The sequence below is a fragment of the Phalaenopsis equestris genome, unplaced genomic scaffold (genome assembly GCF_001263595.1).
Source record: "Phalaenopsis equestris unplaced genomic scaffold, ASM126359v1 Scaffold001268, whole genome shotgun sequence".
NCBI lineage: Eukaryota > Viridiplantae > Streptophyta > Magnoliopsida > Asparagales > Orchidaceae > Phalaenopsis > Phalaenopsis equestris.
Window position 1 is genome coordinate 98,257 of NW_018165707.1, and position 21,421 is coordinate 119,677.

At 31.1% G+C, this 21,421-nt stretch overlaps 2 protein-coding genes and 1 long non-coding RNA gene across 3 annotated transcripts in view; 1 reads left to right on the forward strand and 2 right to left on the reverse strand.

Annotated features, from left to right (window-relative positions):
• Positions 1-5,618, forward strand: part of LOC110033721 — a 14,017-nt gene extending 8,399 nt beyond the window's left edge. Inside the window, exons 2-3 of the long non-coding RNA XR_002294977.1 lie at positions 5,379-5,470; positions 5,541-5,618. This is a non-coding gene — a long non-coding RNA (uncharacterized LOC110033721). The remainder of the gene's footprint in view (positions 1-5,378; positions 5,471-5,540) is intronic.
• On the reverse strand, positions 4,754-7,514 carry LOC110033720 (pentatricopeptide repeat-containing protein At5g46460, mitochondrial). Its single transcript, XM_020737780.1, has 2 exons — positions 4,959-7,514; positions 4,754-4,887 (listed from the first exon to the last, which is right to left on the reverse strand). Exon 1 carries the CDS (start codon positions 7,297-7,299, stop codon positions 5,209-5,211), a length of 2,091 nt encoding a protein of 696 aa, XP_020593439.1. The 5' UTR covers positions 7,300-7,514; the 3' UTR covers positions 4,754-4,887; positions 4,959-5,208.
• Positions 7,515-10,003: 2,489 nt separating this feature from the next.
• LOC110033724 (peptidyl-prolyl cis-trans isomerase CYP19-4-like) overlaps positions 10,004-21,421 on the reverse strand; it is a 23,486-nt gene continuing 12,068 nt past the window's right edge. Inside the window, exons 5-7 of the mRNA XM_020737783.1 lie at positions 10,556-10,738; positions 10,395-10,470; positions 10,004-10,320 (exon numbers count right to left, since the gene is read on the reverse strand). Coding sequence (XP_020593442.1) covers positions 10,182-10,320; positions 10,395-10,470; positions 10,556-10,738 — 398 coding nt within the window. The 3' untranslated portion in view covers positions 10,004-10,181. The remainder of the gene's footprint in view (positions 10,321-10,394; positions 10,471-10,555; positions 10,739-21,421) is intronic.

A 21,421-nucleotide genomic window follows, 5' to 3' on the forward strand; every position in this document is an offset into this window, starting at 1 on the left:
TTTGATTTATAGTTTTCCATTAACCAAGTATTTTCTCCCTATCTAACATGTTTAAGATTGGGTTTATTTTAATATAGGGTCTAATATTTTCTGGTACTAATGAATATCTATGTAAGGGTAAAAAAATTTACATTCATAGAACTTCACTCAGATATATTTTAATATCCAAGTTACATTCTAAAAGAATAGCTAGATATTTTGAAAAAGGATAGGACCACCTGTTTAATAGAAATTCAATATTATTGGTTTTGACTTGAGCATGATGTTTACTGTTTAGTTATACAATATTTGATTTATAAACAAGCCAAATCCACCAAATAAAAGTCTGGTCAATAAGTTGAGTCGCCATTCTCTATAGGCTTTGGGAAGATCTCTCCATTGATTTTATTATAAAATTATTCTGAATAGGTCGAGGACAACAAATCATATTTATTATAATTGATTGCTTCAAAAAGATAATATATTTCTTGTCAAGTTCAAAAACTAATATTGTTGCTAGATTATTCTTCAAGGAAATTGTGCATTTATATGGAGTTCCTTTAACCATTATGTGTGACCGAGAAGTTCCATTTATTTCAATTTCTAGAAGAATTTATGGAAGTTACCAAGCAAAAAATTAAAATTTTCATCTGTCTTTTATTCTCAAATTGATGACTAAACTAATGAGGTTAATTATACTTAGGAAATCTATACTATCTTGTAAGAAAAAAAAGGTTGGGAAATTGGAATTTGCATCTATATCTACCATCTTGTAAGAAAAAAAAAAGGTTGGGAAATTGGAATTTGCATCTATAAACCCCTAAGTTTGCATATGACAGTATTATTTCTCGAATAAATAAGACTTCACTTTTTAAAAAAGTATATGGTCAAAATCTCAAACAACCCAATGATGTAGTCGACCTTCCGTCTCATACATTCTCTGATTCAACATTTTCATTCACCAAAACTTTTCAAAGCATCCCTATGATACTCTCAAAAAGCAAATTAGTCTAAGTAATAATACATATGCTTCCTAGGCTAATCATATTAGGTCAAGAAGACTATATTTTGATTCTCATTTGCTCGGGGCAATATTACATAACCAAGTTAATTAAATTAAATGTAAGAGCTACTGGCTCAATTAAAAGTCTTAGAAAAATTAGATCTATGTCCTACCCCTTTATTTGTCTACAAATATATTTATTCACTATGTTATTAATATTAAAGATATTCTATCATATAGAAAAAATTAGAAAACCTCAATTTATTTGGTCAGACTTTTGCAAGAAATAGATCTCCATTTACAAGATCCCCGTTTCTTAAAGTTAGTTATATCAAAACAGAGGAAGCACTTATCAACCAAGTTGTAGAGCATAATTTCTAGTTTGTTGGAAGAATAAATCATGATTTGATGATAAATGAGTGACCTGCTATGACATGGAGACTCTAACACTCCAATTAGTAGAAGACTTCTTTTCAACACTATAGAGCAAAGTTCAATTAAGCCTAAAGGAGTTGATATAACACATCATAGGGATCAATAACACCAAGCCAAATGACTCGTTATAGAAGCCCAAGTAAACCAACAATCAAAACCTAATCAAGATTCATCACAAGGGTCCAATAAAAAATATTTAATTTATATTTTATAATTTAAATTTTAAATTTAGTATCTAAAATCTTTGACTTTTCAAACGTGGAGATTTGTATGGGCTAGTAAAAAAAAAGGAAAAATAATTTAACATGGTGATTGGCATCTTCCTCCATTAATAACCACTTACCTTTCACTCTAAAATTTATCATCATTTATTTGAATTATGCTAAATGAAGGCTATATAAATAGAGTCGGTATATACGAACTTGTCACAGTTAATAAATGAAATATTTGAGTGAATTTTTTTTCTCATTTTCTACATGGTATTTGGTGTCTTCAAGTGAGCGCATTTTCTTTGGAGAAATTAGGTAGGATCATTGCTCTATTTTTTAAGAAAATTCAGTTTGCTGTTATCTTAAATCATACTCTCAATATTATTAAGATCATCTCAAGATCCTCAAAGTTAAATTACCGTCCAGTACTCAACCCAACACTTAAAACTGCTCCAAAATTCCTCTTAAAATCTCTCGATTAAATTAAACAGAACTAAAATTTATTTTCATTATCTACACAATGACACCCAAATAAACCTCTATAAACGTAATCATCTCTACTTTAGATCATAACTACACATCCTAATTCAACCATAGGTAAGAATCTCCAGCTATTTATCCAACCTTAACAATTTCCATAAGAATATCTTTTAAATTATCCCAAATAAGACTAATATAGAGGAGTCTAGGCATTCTAATCATCATAAAACACTGAGCCCTTACAAATTCCACCTAAAATTCTATATCTCTTTTCTAAATGCTAAAATAAATATTCAAGGCTTTTACTAGTCTTTAATCTCACTGAAGAGTCACCCAAAACTATCACCTATTGAAATGTACTATAATGACAAATCCATTAATATTGAGCACAACTTAGTCCATCATAGTTGAACCAAACATGTGGAGGTGGGCTCGCATATCATAAAAAAAAATAAAGAGTTGGTTGATTTGCAGTCGTTATATTCCATCATGTAGTCACTTCATTCATTAAACACCAAAAATATTTCAATCAGATATTTAAAAATATTTTAGATATACTTGGAAAGGCAAACATCTACCAACTAGTTTAAATGTGAGTATTGAAGATTCAAATTCAAACAACAAGAAGGAAAGTGGACAACAACAACAATGCAAAAAAAAAAAAAAGATGGTTGACAGTCAATAGTAAATTTGGAAGTGAGCAACAACAATATAAGTAAAGAAGAGCAAATGGACAATATCATATTCAAAAAGAAATGGCTTCTAATATGTCGTATCTGATCTTATGTCAAAATTTTGGTACTAATTATGTTTGTTATTTTCTATTTCACCCTATTTTGAATTCAAATTTAACAAGTGCAAAATAATTTTAAAGATAGTTTATTTCATAAATTATTTTAGATAATCAAATTGTATCCGCTACAAATAATGGATCCCAAAGAAATTTAGTGCATTGATATGAAATTCCTCTGTGATGACTCATAATTTTTATTATAAAAATCATAAAAGTTATGTCCCAATTTGCTTGGTGATATCAAATGATAAATTTATTAACTCAATTTTTTTCAAGTCAAATGAGTTGAAGTGGTACTTTAGCCCTCTATTCTCGAAATTGTAGTTTTGCCTCTACTTATACCCTTATGTATGATGTGGGTATTGTTGCATTTCTCTCAAGAATTTGGCAGTGAATATCTATTGCATTGTTTCTTTAGCTTGAATTTTTTTTTCTATTAGATGGACCTATGTAATCGTTATATTCTATCTATTCAAATTTTGAACTTGTAACCCTCTTTTTTCTATTAATGGGATTAATTCGTGGTCACTACCAACTTAGTTATTCAAATATTACTTATTATGGCATACAATTTATTTGGATGGCATCAAATTTTATATAACAAAAGTGCTATATTTCGTGGATGTTTGTATTTCAATTGCTTCATATGTGGGTATTGGATAAAATAAAAGTTGAAAGTTGAGATCAATTGGAATTAAATTGGGCTAATCGTATAAAACTCATATCTAAAAGCCGAAAGAGAAATTTTTAAATAGTTGATGAGGTATATGCTTGAATAAAATTTTTTCCTTCTTGAATTTGCTAGTTGGATATGCAACTTATTTGAATGTCATATAAGTGTGACTATCAAATTCAAAGTGAAATCATCTCCTTACACCAAAAGGAGGATTGGATTTTTCTTTCACTTCAATGATTTTTTTTTTTTTTGGATATTTTATTCTGCATAGGTTGGTATTGCCTTTCTAATGGTATTGCCTTTCTAATGTTCCTTTTTTTGTTCAAATTTGATATAACTGGTCTTCTAACTGTGATGAATAAACTATAACTATTTGAAGAATGTACATGATTTGAATTTCCTGAAGAGTTGTTTGAACTTATTTGATTATTATATTATTTGTTTTCTAATTCTCATGCTTACTAGTTAACACAAAAAGAAAACAAAGTTTACATCTTACCTAATCTAAGATTTACGAATCATGTCTCTTTGCACATTATACAAATTGCATCTGACCATAAGTCCCTGCATCAATTGATTCATTCATAACTTGAACACATAATTTGGTATATTTTCTTGATATAAAAGATAAAGCATAGAAGAGGATTACAATTTAAGCTATATTATTAAATAAATAAATTTAATTTCCCCACAAATGTACATTAGCATACTATCAATACGACCAATTTAATTACTAAGGAATCGAAAAGAAGCAAGATTAATTTTATTTGTTCAAAAGGGCTAGTACCAAATCAAATTAAGTTTGTTTCCAAATCTAAAATTAATTACTAAATAAAGTTGAGCGAACTCTTTATCTGGACAAATACAACCAATTTAATTACTAGGGAATCGACCAGAAGCAAGCTTAATTTTATTTGTTCAAAAAGGCCTAGTGCCAAATCAAATTAAGTTTGTTTCCAAATTTAATATTAAATACTAAATAGAGTTGACATTACTCTCCATTTGGAGCAAAGCCAACCCAATTTGAACTACTTATACCAATAGCTGATAGATAAATTCATGCATCACTCATAATCCTATTAAGGAAAATATTATGAAACATCGATATTGATCAACAAAATAAACAATAATGGAAGCCAAAAAAAAAATTTGCAGTAGTTCTTTTGAACTTACTTTTTTTCACATTGCCAGCAGAAGGACCATTTAGCATGTGCTAATACTCCTAATAATGATATTCCAAAGTCTCAACAGGAACTGTTTCGGCATTTACCCAATGAAAATTTGTAAAGAAAGAAGCACACGCATCTTTGACCTGAAGCAAATGTACAAAACACAAGGAATGAGAACAATAGCAAATAAACCTACATTTAAAGGAAATCATACCTTTAAGTCACTGATTTCCATCTGCTTGATCAATTTTGTTACCCTATAAAGCAATTTTGAAGACCAGCTTTCAAGTAAATGGAGGCTCCATCTTTTTTATATTTTTATGTTGAATACTAGAGCAGAGTTGGTCAAATCTATGCTGGACATATATCCTTCCCTTCTACCTCCAGTATATTTTACAAAGCTCATTCTATGAGCTCCTAGCAATAGCAGTAACTGACCTTTAGAAAGAATGGATTACTAAAATCTACCAGTAATCTCCACATGAGCATAAGCCATCCCTAAAGTGATGAAAACGACTTGAATCCCTTAGAACAATTTCACGCCCAACAATCATTGATATTAGCTTTATTGCTGCGTGGCAGTCGCCACATACCCGTAGGTTTTTCATAACCCTTACAGTGCTTCCATTTGCAGTAACAAGAAGACCAAAGGCAACAGCAAGCTTCTCACTATGATACTTCAATGAATACTCTTTCTGTTCATCATCCACATCATGCAAGGCAAAGGTTTTCTCACAAATGTAACCATACTCTTTCAGCTTTTCATCTAGCCAATCAAGTTTTTTGTCTATCTCAGTGCTTAAAGGATTGGACCTATCTCCACAGACAAATTCATATCGGGTTTCGTTTACTGTAATCCAACTAGAACCTTGAATCTTCACAATACCATGAGACCTCATCATCATTCTTGTCTGCGCTACATCATTCCATCTACCAGCAGAAGCATATATGTTAGACAATAATACATACGCAGCACTGTTATATGGGTCCAGATAAAAGATCTCTCCTGCAGCTTTCTGGGCAATTTCTACATTACAATGCACTCTACAGGCACTAAGCAAGGCCAGCCATACCATGACATTTGGTTTCATAGGCATGCTTCCTATGAACTCCTCAGCTTCTTCCAGGTTTCCCGAACGACCCAAAATATCAACCATACAAGCATAATGCTCTGCTCGAACATCAACAGAAGGGTTTTCTTTCAACATTTGGAAAATCTGTCTCCCCTTTCCAATCATTCTAGAATGACTGCAAGCATTTAGAAGCCCAACAAATGTAATCTCATCAGGTTTAACATGGAAAGCTGACATTTGATCAAAGAACTCTAGTGCCTGGGACGCGTAGCCATTCTGGGCGCAGCCAACAATGATAGAATTCCATGATACAAGGTTCCTTATACTCATGTTGTTAAAGATCTTCAAGCAATCTGTTACATCTCCACATTTTGAGTACATGACTACAAGAGAGTTTCCAACAAATACATCCAAGTCAAATCCTTGCTTAATAACAGCAGCATGAATCCTTTTACCTCTATCAAGAGCTTCCAGCCCACAACATGAGCTCAGAGAACTAGAGAAAGTGGATTGATTAGGCATGATCCCTGACCGAACCATCTTGTAAAATTCGTCCAGCGCTTCTTCATGTCTACCATTTAAACCATATCCAGTTATAAGAGCTGTCCACAAGACCACATTTCTATTCTCAACCTCCTCAAACAGTTTAGAAGAGCTTTCAATTTGCTCACAGTTGGCATAGAAATTGATCAGGGAAGTTAAAGTAAAATTTTCTTCATCATAGCCCGTCTTGATAACAGTCGCATGAATCTGGATGCCGAGGTCTGAATCTGTTGAATTAGCACAAGCAGTTAGTGCACAAGCAAATGTACTGGAAGTGGGCTTAATACCTCGAACCCACATTTGCTGAAAAAGACACAAAGCCTTATTGCTGTCATCAATCTGAGCATACGCCCCAATCATTGCAGTCCAAGATATCACATTGCGGTGAGGCATTTTCTCAAACAGCAATTGTGCATCATGAACTCTACCATTTTCACAATACCCTGTTATCATTGAATTCCACGCAGCAGTGTCCCTGTCAGGCATTGTATTAAACAGCTTCTCAGCAGCATCAATGCAACCAAATTTTGCTAGTCCACTAACAATAGTGGTCCAAGAAATCACATTGCGCTCAGGCATTTCTGCAAAAAGTTTCTGAGCAAGGCACAAGTATCCACAATCAATACAAGACTTGATCATGGAGTTCCAGCAGGGAATGTCTCTGCGCGGCATGCTATCAAAAAGCTGCAATGCATCGCCAATCCGATTGGCTTGCGAGAAACGGTTGATCATCATGGTGTAGAGATGAATATCTGCAGATGGAATTTGAAGGAAGATGCGGTGGGCTTCATCAATATCCTTGTTTCGTAGGAGATATAAAATTGATTTCCCCCTGCAGATGTCTTCCATCGAAAGGTTCTTGGCAACAGCAATGGGGCTTGAGGGTCTTGTGGTAAGATTAGAAGAAAGTCTACAAAGTGTTGATGACAGTTTCTTCATGCGAACCCTTTAAGTCTTGCGGGCTCGCTCCTTTCAACTACCCTCTTGCAATTCAAAAAAATATGACATCAGGGGCTTCAGATGCATTTCTGAATTTAATGTTGGGGCGCCACATGTCAAGTAAGCTCTATTATTTTTTACATCTGTCAATACCAATGTATTATGGTGGAGCTCACTTCCTATTAGACTCCGAACGTAAAGAAGTTTTGATGTAATTTTCTCTCCTTTCAACTACTATTTTTACGTTTTTTACATCTGTCAATACCAGTGTATTATGGTGGGGCTCACTTCCTATTAAACTCCGAACGTAAAGAAGTTCTGATGTAATTTTCTCTCCTTTCAACTACTATTTTTAATTTACCTATAACCTACCTACATATATATAACATATTTGTACCCTACAAATAAATTTTACGTTTCTATTTTCATACATTTGTAGGCTACAGGTAATTTAACGAGAAATTACATGAGATATAACACGGATATAACCCCCCAATATGTGGGCAGCGCTGACGTCTTACTGACGTCTTACGCACGTAAATTTTTCTCAGGAGCGGACAGGTGCCTCTATTTTTTTCCTTTTTTTATTTTTATTTATTTTTTTTAGTTTCAAGCTAATTTTTCTTTTGACAATGGGAAATTTATGCCCATGATCTAATGCCAAAAACTAAGTTAAGATAGAATATAAAATCGAAATCGTTACATTTATATCAAAGTGAATGTAATTGTACAAAATTCAGTCAAGTTTTCGTCTCTTATATTTAATTCAAAATTAATTTAACAGTTTGGATGTATGTTTAATTAAAAATTCTTCAGCATATTATGAACTAAATCTTTTCCTTAATCCATTTTGTTTGTAGACGAAAGTATGGGACAAAAATGATCGGAATGGATTGGTAATTTTGTAAAATTAGATAAAAATCGGAATGAATTATAATTTATTTACGTAAAAATGCACTGCATTATTTGAGATTATTATTTAGGCATGATAAAAGTTATGTTTAATACATTCCTGTTTTAGGCAAATAATTTTTTTTAAAAGTATTTTGTGTTAAATATTTTAACATATATTTTGCCAAATAGGATTGTCAAAACGGCTCGTGTTTGACTCGTTAAGAAGCTCGTGTTTGGTTCGTTAATTTTATTCGATAAATTAACGAGTCAAACGCGAACTAAGATGTGTTCGTTCGTGTTCGGCTCTTTTTGGCTTGAAATACTACTCATCAAGTTTATATATATATATATATATATATATAAAAAAAGTAATATTAAATTAAGAAAATAGAATAAAAATTATTAAATTAGATTCAAATGATATTTTAATATAAATAATAATTTTTATATCTTGCTCAAATTCTTATTGTCTTATGGCTAAATTATTAGGGTTATTAAAATGATTCTTTTTTCGTGAACAGCTCGTGTTCGACTCGTTAATCAAACGAGCCGAACACGAACACACTTTTTGAGCTCGAAATATAAACAAGCTGAGCACGAGCTGATTATGGCTCGCTCGTGTTTGGCTCTTTTACACCCCTATTGCCAAACACTTGACGCTTGACCTCCTGACCCAAAGCATTTTTTTATATATATATTTAGACTATTAACTCATTGACCAACTTACAACACAAATGAGTCACTAAATAATTTGATTGACCAATTTGCTAAAAAGAAATAAATTATTAAAATGAATAAATTTGATAAGTAAAACAATGTATAAATATGTGTGCTGCGTGTGTGTGATAAAATATTAAAATTTAGGCATTTTATATGTAAAACAATACGAATTATGTGGCATATATGTATGTAAAAATTTCACTTTTTAAAAAGGCAATGAAGGTTTGAATTCTTGAAAGAATGGAGGAGAGATAAGGGAACAAGAAATAAGAGATGATATTTTAGAATTTACAAATCTTATTTATGTTATATTAACACATCAATAGAAAAGCTAATATTGAACTACTTTTAAAGCTGGTACAAATAATGCATAACATTAAGAAAAAAGCAAAAAAAACATATATATAATAAAATACACCAAACTTTTTTGCACTAAACTTCATCCAATCCAATGATCGACTCCCTCTATGATCTCCTATTTAAAATCACACACACGTACACACACATACATACATATAACATCCGCTCGCGTGCACATCACCTGCTTGTCAATAACGATGTTCATGCTGGAATTGAAGGATTTCTCAAGGTAACTCGAGCAATGAAATTTTCGATCGAAAGCAGATCAAAGTACTCATGTTTGTCGGCTTCCTGTTTAAACATATTACCATGCTCCGCCTTACCACAAGCAAAACATTGCCAAGAAGGACCCATCTTAAAATAGTGTCCTCAAAATTTATCATCATAAACTTTTTTTTCCAAAATTGCAAGGGAACTCTTAATGCTTTAACTTATTTTGTAATACAATTACGATAATAATTCAAAAAACATAATTTTATAACATGAGGCTTACGCTTTATAAAATATAAAAATTTAGCCTATATTTTAAAATGAAACCTCACACCTCAAAACATTAAAAAAGTATTCATGCGGCAATCTTTTTTCCCAATGATTGCTTTTTTTTAATGGAAGATATTCATCAACAATAAAAAACACTAACCAACAGCATCAGCATCAGCATCACCAATCTATTATTGAGGACAATGAATGCTTAGCCGAAAAAAAAGGTGGAAATAAAGCCAACAGAAAATGTACCCAAATATTCTCAACTATAAACTTAAAATGTATTCAAGGCCACCACCTCAACTATAAAATATAAAAATTCAAAAATAAAATAAAATAAAACATTTAACTGGTCCATAGATATTCATATCCATTGTTCTAGCACACAAAAGATAATGCATAAGCTAATGAAGGGCGTTATCAACTCACAGTGGCAAATCTCCACTATCAGCAATTACGACCTTGCTTTTAGGTGTTCCGTTTTGTCGCCCTTCTGCTTCAATTTTGTACACCACATCCATACCAGATAGCACCTTACCAAACACAACATGCCTCCCATCCAACCTGCCAAAAAAAAATCAATAATCACCAAATTTGGATTTGATGACCGAGCTTTCTATTCTGTAATGCATTATTACCAGCTCGTTGTAACTGTTGTGATGAAGAATTGGGATCCATTGGTACCACGGCCAGCATTTGCCATGGATAACAGTCCTAATTATTTAATGAAACAACATCAGTTTTAAAAAAAATAGTGAACTTTTGTCTTTGAATTTAGAGAGGCTTGGAAGTCCCTTGCCTGGTCCTGTGTGCTTGATTTTGAAGTTCTCATCCTCAAATTTCTCTCCGTAAATGGATTCCCCCCCTCTGCCATCTCCTAGAGTGAAGTCGCCTCCCTGGATCATAAAACTAGGAATAATTCTGTGGAATGAGCTTCCCTTGAAGTGAAGTGGTTTCCCACTTTTGCCTATGCCTTTTTCACCTATAAAATAGGAATTTTAATACAGTAGTTTAAATAATTTCCTGAAATAATCAAGATCTTTATACATAGCAATTTATCATAGGAACATTTTGGGAGCAATAACCTTCTTCCAGGAAATAGTATGGTGTGTTTGAAACAATTAATGTGTCAAGAAAGCAAAAAGAAATTACAGTTGTTTGAATACTAATGCGAACTCAGAGTATGCAATCGCATCATCGATAAAACAGGTCTTTAGCACAGGAAATAAAATCAATCAAGAGCTCAAGTAGTATTGTTTGAAGTTGTTTGAATACTGGTGCGAACTCAGAGTATGCAATTGCATCATCGATAAAACAGGTCTTTAGCACAGGAGATAAAATCAATCAAGAGCTCAAGTAGTATTGTTTGATCTAAATCTAGTCCGGATTCAAGTCCGACTACAGATGTAAATGAAAAAACTTGTACAAGATGGCTGTTTGTTTGTATTTGACTTGTTTGAAATTATTTGGGAACTATGTGCTCTTTTTCAGAAAATTAGAATTTAAAACAAACACAAGCCAATTTTGAACAAATAAAATTTGGAGCCCAATACAATGAAGTCATTCTATATGTGTAATTCAAAGTAAATATATATTGATCCAATGATGTGCTGAACACAATCACACAAAAATCAATCTGTATTTAGCTTGTTGAAAAATTCAGCTCAAAACTTATAATCAAGTTTGGCTTGCTCAATGAAAAAATCAAACACGAACATAATGAGCTAACCATGAGCTTTTCGAAAAAGACAAGCTTTTCAACAACCTTAGAAATGACAACTCATTCAAAATTTGTAGCAATACAAGAACATGATATCATGAAGATTTTAAAATGAATTAGCAAGGTGATTTATATTATTGGCATCTATCATTTTCAACGGTTCCATATTTATACATAAACCAAATTTTGTCATACTTCTAAAATTGTAGTTAGGTAGGACAGGCATAAAGGTCACCAACTTTGTATGTACGAATAAAAACAATGAACAGCAACCACTACTATTGCCCGAGGAAAAAAATGGCATGTTGAGCACCAAGTGCACCAATGGATATAATCCACCCAGCATTATACTGAGCAAAAACTCGCTAATACTACCATTTTTCATCTTCCATTTTCTTCATCCAAAACCATGTCTTTCGAGACATTTTTATATTGAAGATTACCATTTCCACATAAATTAAAAAAAATAACACCCAAAGAGAAAAGAAAACATAGATGTAGTCATCATTGCTCCTTTTTAGTATCATTTCTTAAAAAATTATTTGACAGATTTACCTTTGCATGGTTCTTACAATAATGAGGCTTCATTTTTAAAACAGTGCTAGAAAACAAGAAATCGGCTATATAGAGTAGATCTTATGGAAATAATCCTTAGAAAGTTAGCCGCCAATTAAATACAAATCCAAAACAAACTGAACAAAAAAAATAATAAAAGAATTTGGCAAGCAATTTCTACCAAAATTGCTATAAATTCAATATTTATTGTGAATACATAGGGCATGAAAGATAACATTGCAACATATCAATAGCAAAATTGTTAAAATATGCTATAAATTTGCTAAGGGTTTTATCCGTAGAAATAATTCAATTATAAGAACACACTGGGGTAATTTGTTGTTAAAAAAAGGATCATAAAGACTTACAAATTTGCTAAAGGTTTTTATCCATAGAAAAAAATCAAATAGAAGAACACACGGGTAATTTGTTGTTAAAAAAAGGATCATAAAGACTTTAAAGCCAAATCCAAAGAAATCCAAACACCCTCTATTAATGTCTTTCCAGCAAAATCATGACTTCAAGTTTCTACGATTTCAAGTCCGCATAACTAGAATGTAATTTATTACCCTTTTATTTTGTTCTCTCTCTCCTACAGTCCGCACAGTTGCTCTGGCTTCATTCCATATATAAATATAGGTGATCTCATGTCTCCTCACTATGACGATGATAGGAATATTATTGATTAATTAAAACTTCACTAAGAAAAATGATGATGATAAAATTATAACGGAGTAATAAAAATATATTTTTGGCTTATGAATCTAAATAATAGGTAAAATCAAAAAAGTAAAGTGTAATGAAATTGTGTGCAGATAAAATTTATAAAAATAAATCATTATTTGATAAATATTTTATTTCATAAAAATATAAAAAAAAATAATTCACAAGGATTTGCACTTGTGCATCATTAGATAAGGCTCTTGAACACGTCCTTTTTTTCTTTAGATATCCTTAGAACTTCCGAGTCAACTCTCTGATACTCATCAAACAGACGTGTGGGTGGGTATTTCTAAATAACCGCTAAATCAAAAAAAATAAAGTACGCATAAGATTGTGTGCAAATAAAATTAATAAAATAAATCAGAATTAGATAAATAGAATTACTTTAATAAGAATATAAAAAATAATCCACGAGAATTTATACTTCTCTATTATTATATCAACCATTTGAACAGTTCACTTTTTTCTTCTTTTGATATTTTTAGAACTTTAAAGTCTAACCTCTGATACTCACCAGATGGATGTGCGGTTGGGTATCTCTGCATTAATAAATGGCAGGCTGAGCACAAAGTACACCAATGGATATAATCCACCCCGCACTATACTAAGAGCAAAACTTCCCAATAATATAAATTTTCATCTTTCATTTTCTTCATCCTAAATCATGTTTTCTGAGAAATTTCTACATGGAAGATTATCATTTCCACAGAAATTACAAAAAAATAAAAAAAAGATGCAGCCATCATCATTCTTTTCAGCATCATTTCTTAAAAAAATTATACCTCAGCAGATTTATCTTTGAATGGTTCTTACAATAATAAGGCTTCATGTTCAAAACACTACTAGAAAATTGAAAATCAGCAATAGAGTACAACATATGAAAACAATCCTTATAAAATTAGCCGTTAATTAGCAATTCATCCAAAACAAAATGAACAAAAAATAATATAAGAATTTGGCCACTAAATTTCTAATAAGATTGCTACATGTTCAAAACTTGTTGTTAATACATAAGGCATGAAGGAGAATAATGCAAAAGATCAATAGCAAATTTTTTATAATATGCAATAAATTTGTTATAGAATTTTATCCATAGAAAAAAAAAAAGTTGCTAGCTTTTATTTCAGCTCTCAGAACACTCTGGAATAATTTCTTGTGACAAAAAGATCATAAAGACTTTAAAGCCAAATCTAAAAAAATCTTAACACCCTTTATTGTCATTCTTGTAAAATTGTGACTTCAAGTTTCTAGAATTTCAAGTCAGCATAGCTGATTACCCTAATCTTTGGTTCTTTTTCTCCTGCAATTCACACAGTTGCTCTAACTGCATGACCTATATAGACCTAGGCACTCACATGTCTCCACACCGTGATGATAATAGGGTTACTGGTGACTAATTAAGATATCACTGAGAACAATGATGATGGGAGGATTAAAACTGATTAATAAAAATATGTTGTTGCAAAGGTAGACCTAGGAAGACTTGGGCTTATTGTATTAAAAATGATCTTAATTTACTAGAACTAAATGAAAATATGACACTAAATAGGACGCAATGGAGAAAAAGGATTCATGTAGCCGACGTAGTGGGATTAAGAGGCTTTGTTGTTGTTGTTGTTGTTGTAATAAAAATATGTTGTTGGCTTAGGAATCAAAGTAACCAGTACAATCGAAAAAATAAAGTATTGAATAAGATCTTGTGTAAATGAAATTTATAAAAATAAATCTGTATTTGATAAATATATTAATTTAATAAAAAATATAAAAAATAATTCACACTAATTTGTAATCTATATCATTAGATCAGCCATTTGAACACTTCTTTTTATATATATACATATTTAGAACTTTCATGCCTAATCTCTGATACTCACAAAATGACCGAATGGGTGGTTGATATCCCTATAGAAAAAGATGGCATGCTGAGCACCAAGTGCACCAATGGATATAATTCACTGTGACCATCAGCAAAAACTCGCTAATGCTACTATTTTTTATCTTCCATTTCTTTCATCCTAAACCATGTCCTTCAAGAAACTTTTATTTGAAGATTACAATTTCCGCAGAAATTATAAAAAATAAAACAAAGATGCAGTCATCATTGCCCTTTTTCAACATCATTTCTTAAAAAATTATTCCTCGACAAATTTATCTTTGCATGGTCCTTACAATCATAAGACTTTGTTTTCAAAGCACTGTTAGAAAACTCGAAATCAGCTATAGAATAGATGCTATGAAAATAATTCATCAAAAATTAGCCGCCAATTAGCTACTGATCAAAAACAAAATGAGCAAAAAAATAATATAAGAATGTGGCCACTAGATTTCTAACAAAATTGCTACAGTTTAAAAATTTGTTGTGAAAACAAAAAACATGAAGGAAACATTGCAAAAGATCCATAACAAATTTGTTATAATATGCTATAAATTTGCTACAGCATTTTATCCGTAGGAAAAATGCTGCTAGTTTTTATTTCAATGTTAATAACACCCCGAGGTAATATTTTGCTAAAAAAATATAATAAAGACTTTAAAGCTAAATCTAAGAATTTCTAACGCCGTCTCTTATTGTCTTTATAGCAAAATCATGACTTCGAGTTTGTAGGATTTCAACTCCACATAGCCACACATTTCAACTCCACTAAGAAAAATGATGATGAGAGAATTTAAGAGGATTAATAAAAATATGTTGTTGGTCAAGGAATCTAAATAACTGGTAAAATCAAAAAAATAAAGTATCAAATAAAATCGCGTGCAAATAAAATTTATAAAAATAAACTTGTATTTGATAGATATATTAATTTAATAAAAATATAAAAAATTATTCACAAGAATTTGTACTTTTGTATCTTTAGATCAGCCATTTGAACACTTCTTTTTTTTAACATATATATATATATATATTGAAAAAAGGCATATTTATATATATGGGAATTTAGTGAGTGTGAACCATTAATACTCACTAGATGGGTGTGTGGGTGGGTTTCTCTAAACCAGAAAATGGCATGCTGAGCACCAAGTGCACCAATGAATATTAATCTACCCCACACTATAATATATGATCAAAAACTCTCCAATATTACCTTTTTTCATCTTCCACTTCATCCTAAACGATGTATTTTAAGTAATTATTATAGTGAAGATTACCATTTCAACAGAAATTAAAAATAAAACAAAGATACAATCATCATTTCACTTTTCAAGATCATTTCTTAGAAATTTATTCCTCGACAGATCTATCATTGCATGGTCCTTACAATATTAAGGCTTAGGGTCTGTTTGAAACAATTGCAGCTGTTTAAATAAGCTGCAGCAGAAGAAGTTGCTGTTCAAAAAGCTGCAATGGCTATTATAAAAAAAATATATTTTGAAAAAACAACTTTGTAACAACCACCACAAGTAGTGAGATCCGATGACAAAATGCAGTTTTCAGCTGCATTTTTTTTGAAAAAACAAGAAAAACACAGTTTTGTCGAATAGAAAAAAATACGGTGCCACATCCGCCCCAAACGCACCCTTAGTTTACAAAACTCTACAAGAAATGTGAAAGTTAGCTATAAAGTAGATGCTATGAAAAAAATCCTTAGAAAATAAACCGCCAATTAGATACTAATCCAAAAAATATAAGAATTGGTCATTAAACTTCTAATAAAATTGATGCATAATCAAAATTTATTGAGAATACATAGGGCATAAAGGAAAACATTGCAAAAGATCAATAACAAATTTTTTATAATATGCTATAAATTTGTTACAAGATTTTATCCACAGGAAATATGCTGCTAGTTTTAATTTCAATTCTAAGAACACCGTAGGGTAATGTGTTTTTACAAAAAAGGATTATAACGACTTAAAAGCCAAATCTAAGAAATTCTAACACCCTCGATTAATAATGTCTTTCCTGTAAAATTGTGACATCAAGTTTCTACAATTTCAGGTCTGCATTGTCACAGCATATCTGATTACCCTTTCCTTTGGTTCTTTCTCTCTTGCAATCAACAGAGTTGCTCTAGATGCATGCCCTATAAAGATCTAAGTGCTCTCAGGTCTCATCACTATGATAAGAATAGTGTTATTGGTGATTAATTAAAATATCACTAAGCACAATGATGATGAAAGGATTAAAATGGATTAATAAAAATAAGTTGTTGGTTTTAGGAATCTAAATAATCGGTAAAATCAAAAAGACAAAGTACCCAATAAGATTTTATGCAAATAAAATTAATATAAATAAATTAGTATCTGATAAATATATTAATTTAATAAAAATATAAAAAATAATTCACAAGAATTTGTACTTCTGTACCATTAGATCAACAATTTAAACACTTACACTTCTCTTTATTATTATTATTATTTTTTATAACTTCAAAACTTTGAAGCCTAATCTTTGATACTCACTGGAAGGACATGTGGGTGGGTATCTCTACTCCAAATAAAAATTATCTTCTCTCAAAAACTTTTGTTTTTCAACACCCTCAAAAACAGCAATCATGTGTTTTCTACAGCCAATCTTCTAAAATCAAACATCTAATGGAATTTGATGCATCTCCTTTTAATTTAATTAACAACCGTTAACAAACTTATAAGAACTAAATAACATTAGTTAACATTTATAAACTTCTAACTACTAGTTAATACAGTTAAAAGTCTTAAAATAACTCATTTCACACAATATAAAAAAAAACTAATAATAAGCTTTTTGCATGTGTAAATAAGAGATATATAGAGTTTAAACAGTGAAAAAATAATGATGCATTTGAGACTTCCCTCAAGAACCTTCAAGAAATAAGAAGCGAGAAACACATGGCCATTTAAAACTTGGAAAAAAATGGAACATTCAACCCAATAAATTATAACTTTCAAATCTTATGCGCTAATCCAATTTTCACCGTGCCTATTTTGACCATATTTCATGCACTTAACATCCTTGAATTCTTCCTTCTATCTCTTAGTGAATTTGCATTTAATACTTTACCAAATAAATCTACAGAAATTATTTTTGAAGCTATCCTAGACGAAGAAATTAAATCCAACATTGATTGTGACTTCCAATAATATCTTATACACAGTTGTGATATATCTCCTATGATAATTCTCAAGTTAGTTTGGAAAAAAAAAATAGAATTTATACCCAATTTGCTTTGACGAATTCCAAATGTTAAATTATTCAAAGTTGAATTTGTCTGTCAGCAAAATTTGGAGATCAATACATTTAAAATCATGACAAGCATCGCGCAAAAAATGGTCATATCAAGTCTATTAGTTTTAATTATCAAAATTTAGAAAACCGGACTGGAACAGCCAGAAACGCATTGAACCGGCAGTTCAACCCCTGAAACCGCAAACAGCCTGTGGTTCTAAGGAACTGTTTGGTTCAAAGAAAAGGGCATTTAATGCCACGAATAGTAAAAAACCCTATTCATCCAGATCCCGATCGAGCCCAAGCTCTTCATTTGAACTTCCATTCCTTGTCGCAGGTTCACTGCCCACTCACCATCTTCTAACTGGTCATTCGTCAGCATTTCACCAACAGCCCGCAAGTACTCCCTTGGCCAGCTTTACAACCCTTTGAATCATTTTTCTCATTTTCTATTTTTTTGTTTGGTTTGAATGTGATCCAATATATAAAATAAAAGATTAAACAATGTATGGTTTATATGTTTAACAATGGCAACTCTACCATGATAATTATTGACTTTCTTCTTCTTATTTTGTTCTAATTCTTTGCACTGATTTTATTAACGTTGATATTGTTCACCTTCATTTGAATCAATTTTATGTTTGTTGATGTTGCACCGATTTTATGTTTAAAATTGTAGGCAATCTAGTGAAGAAGATAGGAAACTTTCTAGTAAAGGATATCAGTTAACATGGAGGAGCAAAAAATGGAATATAGGGCTATGAATAGTCCGTTGTGAAATATTATGGATAGAAATCATTCTAAATGAGCTAAGGATCAAGTGGAAAGTATCTATGAATTTGTATAGTGATACAAGATCAATGTTAAACCCTAAACCAAATATAATGTGATCATACGAAGTATATTAAGATTGACATATGCTTTATCAAGAAAAATGGAGTACTAGATAATTATTGACTTTCTTCTTCTTCTTCTATTATTTTTATTCTTTGCACTAATTATATGAAAGTTGATGTTGCTCGCCTTCATTTGAATCATTTTTATGTTTGTTGATGCTGCACTAATTTTATGTTTAGCATTGCTAGCAATCTAGTGAAGAAGATAATCTTTGCTTGCCTTCTTCATCTCGTGAAGGATATCAGTTAATATGGAGTAAGAAATAGAGTATAGGGCTATGATTAGTCAGTTGTGAAATATTATGGATAGAAATCATTCTAAATGAGCTAAGGATCAAGTTGGAAGTATCTATGAAGTTGTATAGCGATACTAAATCAATTTTAAACCCTAAACCAAATATAATGAAATCATACAAATATGTTAAGATTGACATACACGTTATCAAGAAAAAATGGAGTATTATATTTGGCAAACTTCAGATTTATGCCAAATAAGGAAATCAAGATCCCATGAATTTATGATAAGGAAGTCAAATCCATGTCAGATGAAGGAAATTAGAGCTCAATTGGATTCATGCAGGGAGTTTTGGATTTCAATTGGGTGGATTTTTATATTGTTGTAGATATTTTTCTATTTGGAAGTGAACTAGCTTCTGTATTTTATTTCTAGATTATTCTATACTGTACATAAAAAAAAAAGTTTACAGATGGAAAAATACTTTCATGTTTCTCATAGAAACATGTCACTTTTGGTCATCTTTTTAATTATATGAATTGCAAACTCATTTGCAAGATTTTATGCACCTATTTTATAAGCTATGTTCATCTCTGATATTTTCAAATTTGGCATTTAATTTTTACTAGTTTTGCTTGTGATCATTTGGCGCAGATCTTTTTTTATGACAAACTAGTTTTATCCCCATATCTTAGTTGTTTATGTTTGAATAAGCAGGTGAATTTGCTCGCTGTTAACTTTTGCCTTCTATGCTAGACATATGCATCATATCTAAAATAAACTTATTTTAATACGAGATCTTGCAAATTTGTCTCTTTGTTATTCTTAGAAAGGAGCCATCAAGAAGTCAACATTATGATTCATCCTATAAAATCCGTGAAAAGTCTGATCTAGCTTGGAAATATTTTACTGATATTAAAACTCCTGATGGGAAGAAATGTTTTAATTGTTTGTATTGTGGATTAATATATAAAGGTGGAGGTATAAATAGGATAAAACAACAACTTACTAGGGCTAAGGGAAGTATTACATCATCTAAGAAAGTTTTATTTGATATTCTTCATCACATGCTAGAAAATTTGAAAATAACAACTAAAACAACAAGTGGCACGAGTGGAGAATATATCCGGATAATATTCGCCCGAATGGGGAATATATCATTGATGAAGAGAGAGGTTCTTCTCATTGTAAATCACAATGTTCAAATGTTCATGATAAAGGATTAGACAAGGAAAATATTGGATGAGATTGATAGTTATTTTGCTCCTAAAACCAAATCGCTCACAACCATCATTGAAAAGTGTATTGACATTAAAAGAGATTGTACCAAGGACATAAATGACACTTGTTAGATGATTGTTTATGGTTGCATTCCATTGAATACTTTAAATTCTCGTTTTGCTCAAAAAGTTGTTGATGCAATAGTTGCAATTGGTCCCGATTACGAATTGTCTTCATACTATCAAATAAGAATTAATTTTCTCAGATATTGCAATGAAGAATATAAGGTTCCCATTAATTCTTATAGAAGTTTTAGGAAAGAAACTGAATGTACTTAGATGGTAGATGGATAGACAGACACGATAAACAAAACATTGAAAAACTTTTTGATTTATTGTCTCAGAGTTATATGTTTTTTAAAATCTATCGATGTTTCTCATATCACAAAAAATGCAACCACTCAGCGTTATTTATTTATTAAAGTTGTCGAGTGGGTAGGTTCAGAAAATGTCCTTCGGCCCATGATAGATAATGCATCAATCTATAAAAAAGCAATAACTTTATTACATGAAAAATATGATAATATTTATTAGTCTTCCTGTGTTGCACATTGCTTGAATTTAACTTTTAAGGATATTGGTTGCATGCCTCACATGGTGGAGTTTGCTAAATACGCATTGAAGGTAACAATCTTTATTTATAATTACATTTTTATATTGTCTTGGTTGAGAAAAAGGCCAGGTTAGGCACAAGTTGTGCGTTCCGGAGTAACTCGCTTTACAACAACTTTCATTAAAATCATTTATTTGAAGAGGAAAAATGCTGGAATTAAAGCCTGAAAAACATGAAAATTTGATGCATATCATGAAGATGTGTAGAAATGCTATAAATCCTAGAATAAGACTAGGGTTAGGTTAGCTCTGATATCAAATAATACTAAAATTAACCCAAATCACAGTAGAAAAGATAAATATTATTATTATAAATAGACAATTACAACTGACACACTTGAAAGGAAACATGCAATAACACGACACCTAAAAATTTGAAATAGCAATTGATATAACACAAACACAACTAGGATTGTATCCCAAGGGGTGTGGCAGTGGTCGGTGAGAGTCTAGAAGGTAGCACGGCAAAGGGTAGTTGACAAGAAAGGGGGAAGGGGAAGA

Coding starts and splice junctions, on each gene's coding strand:
- LOC110033720 (XM_020737780.1), bottom strand. CDS start 7,299: ATGAAGAAACTGTCATCAACACTTTGTAGACTTTCTTCTAATCTTACC.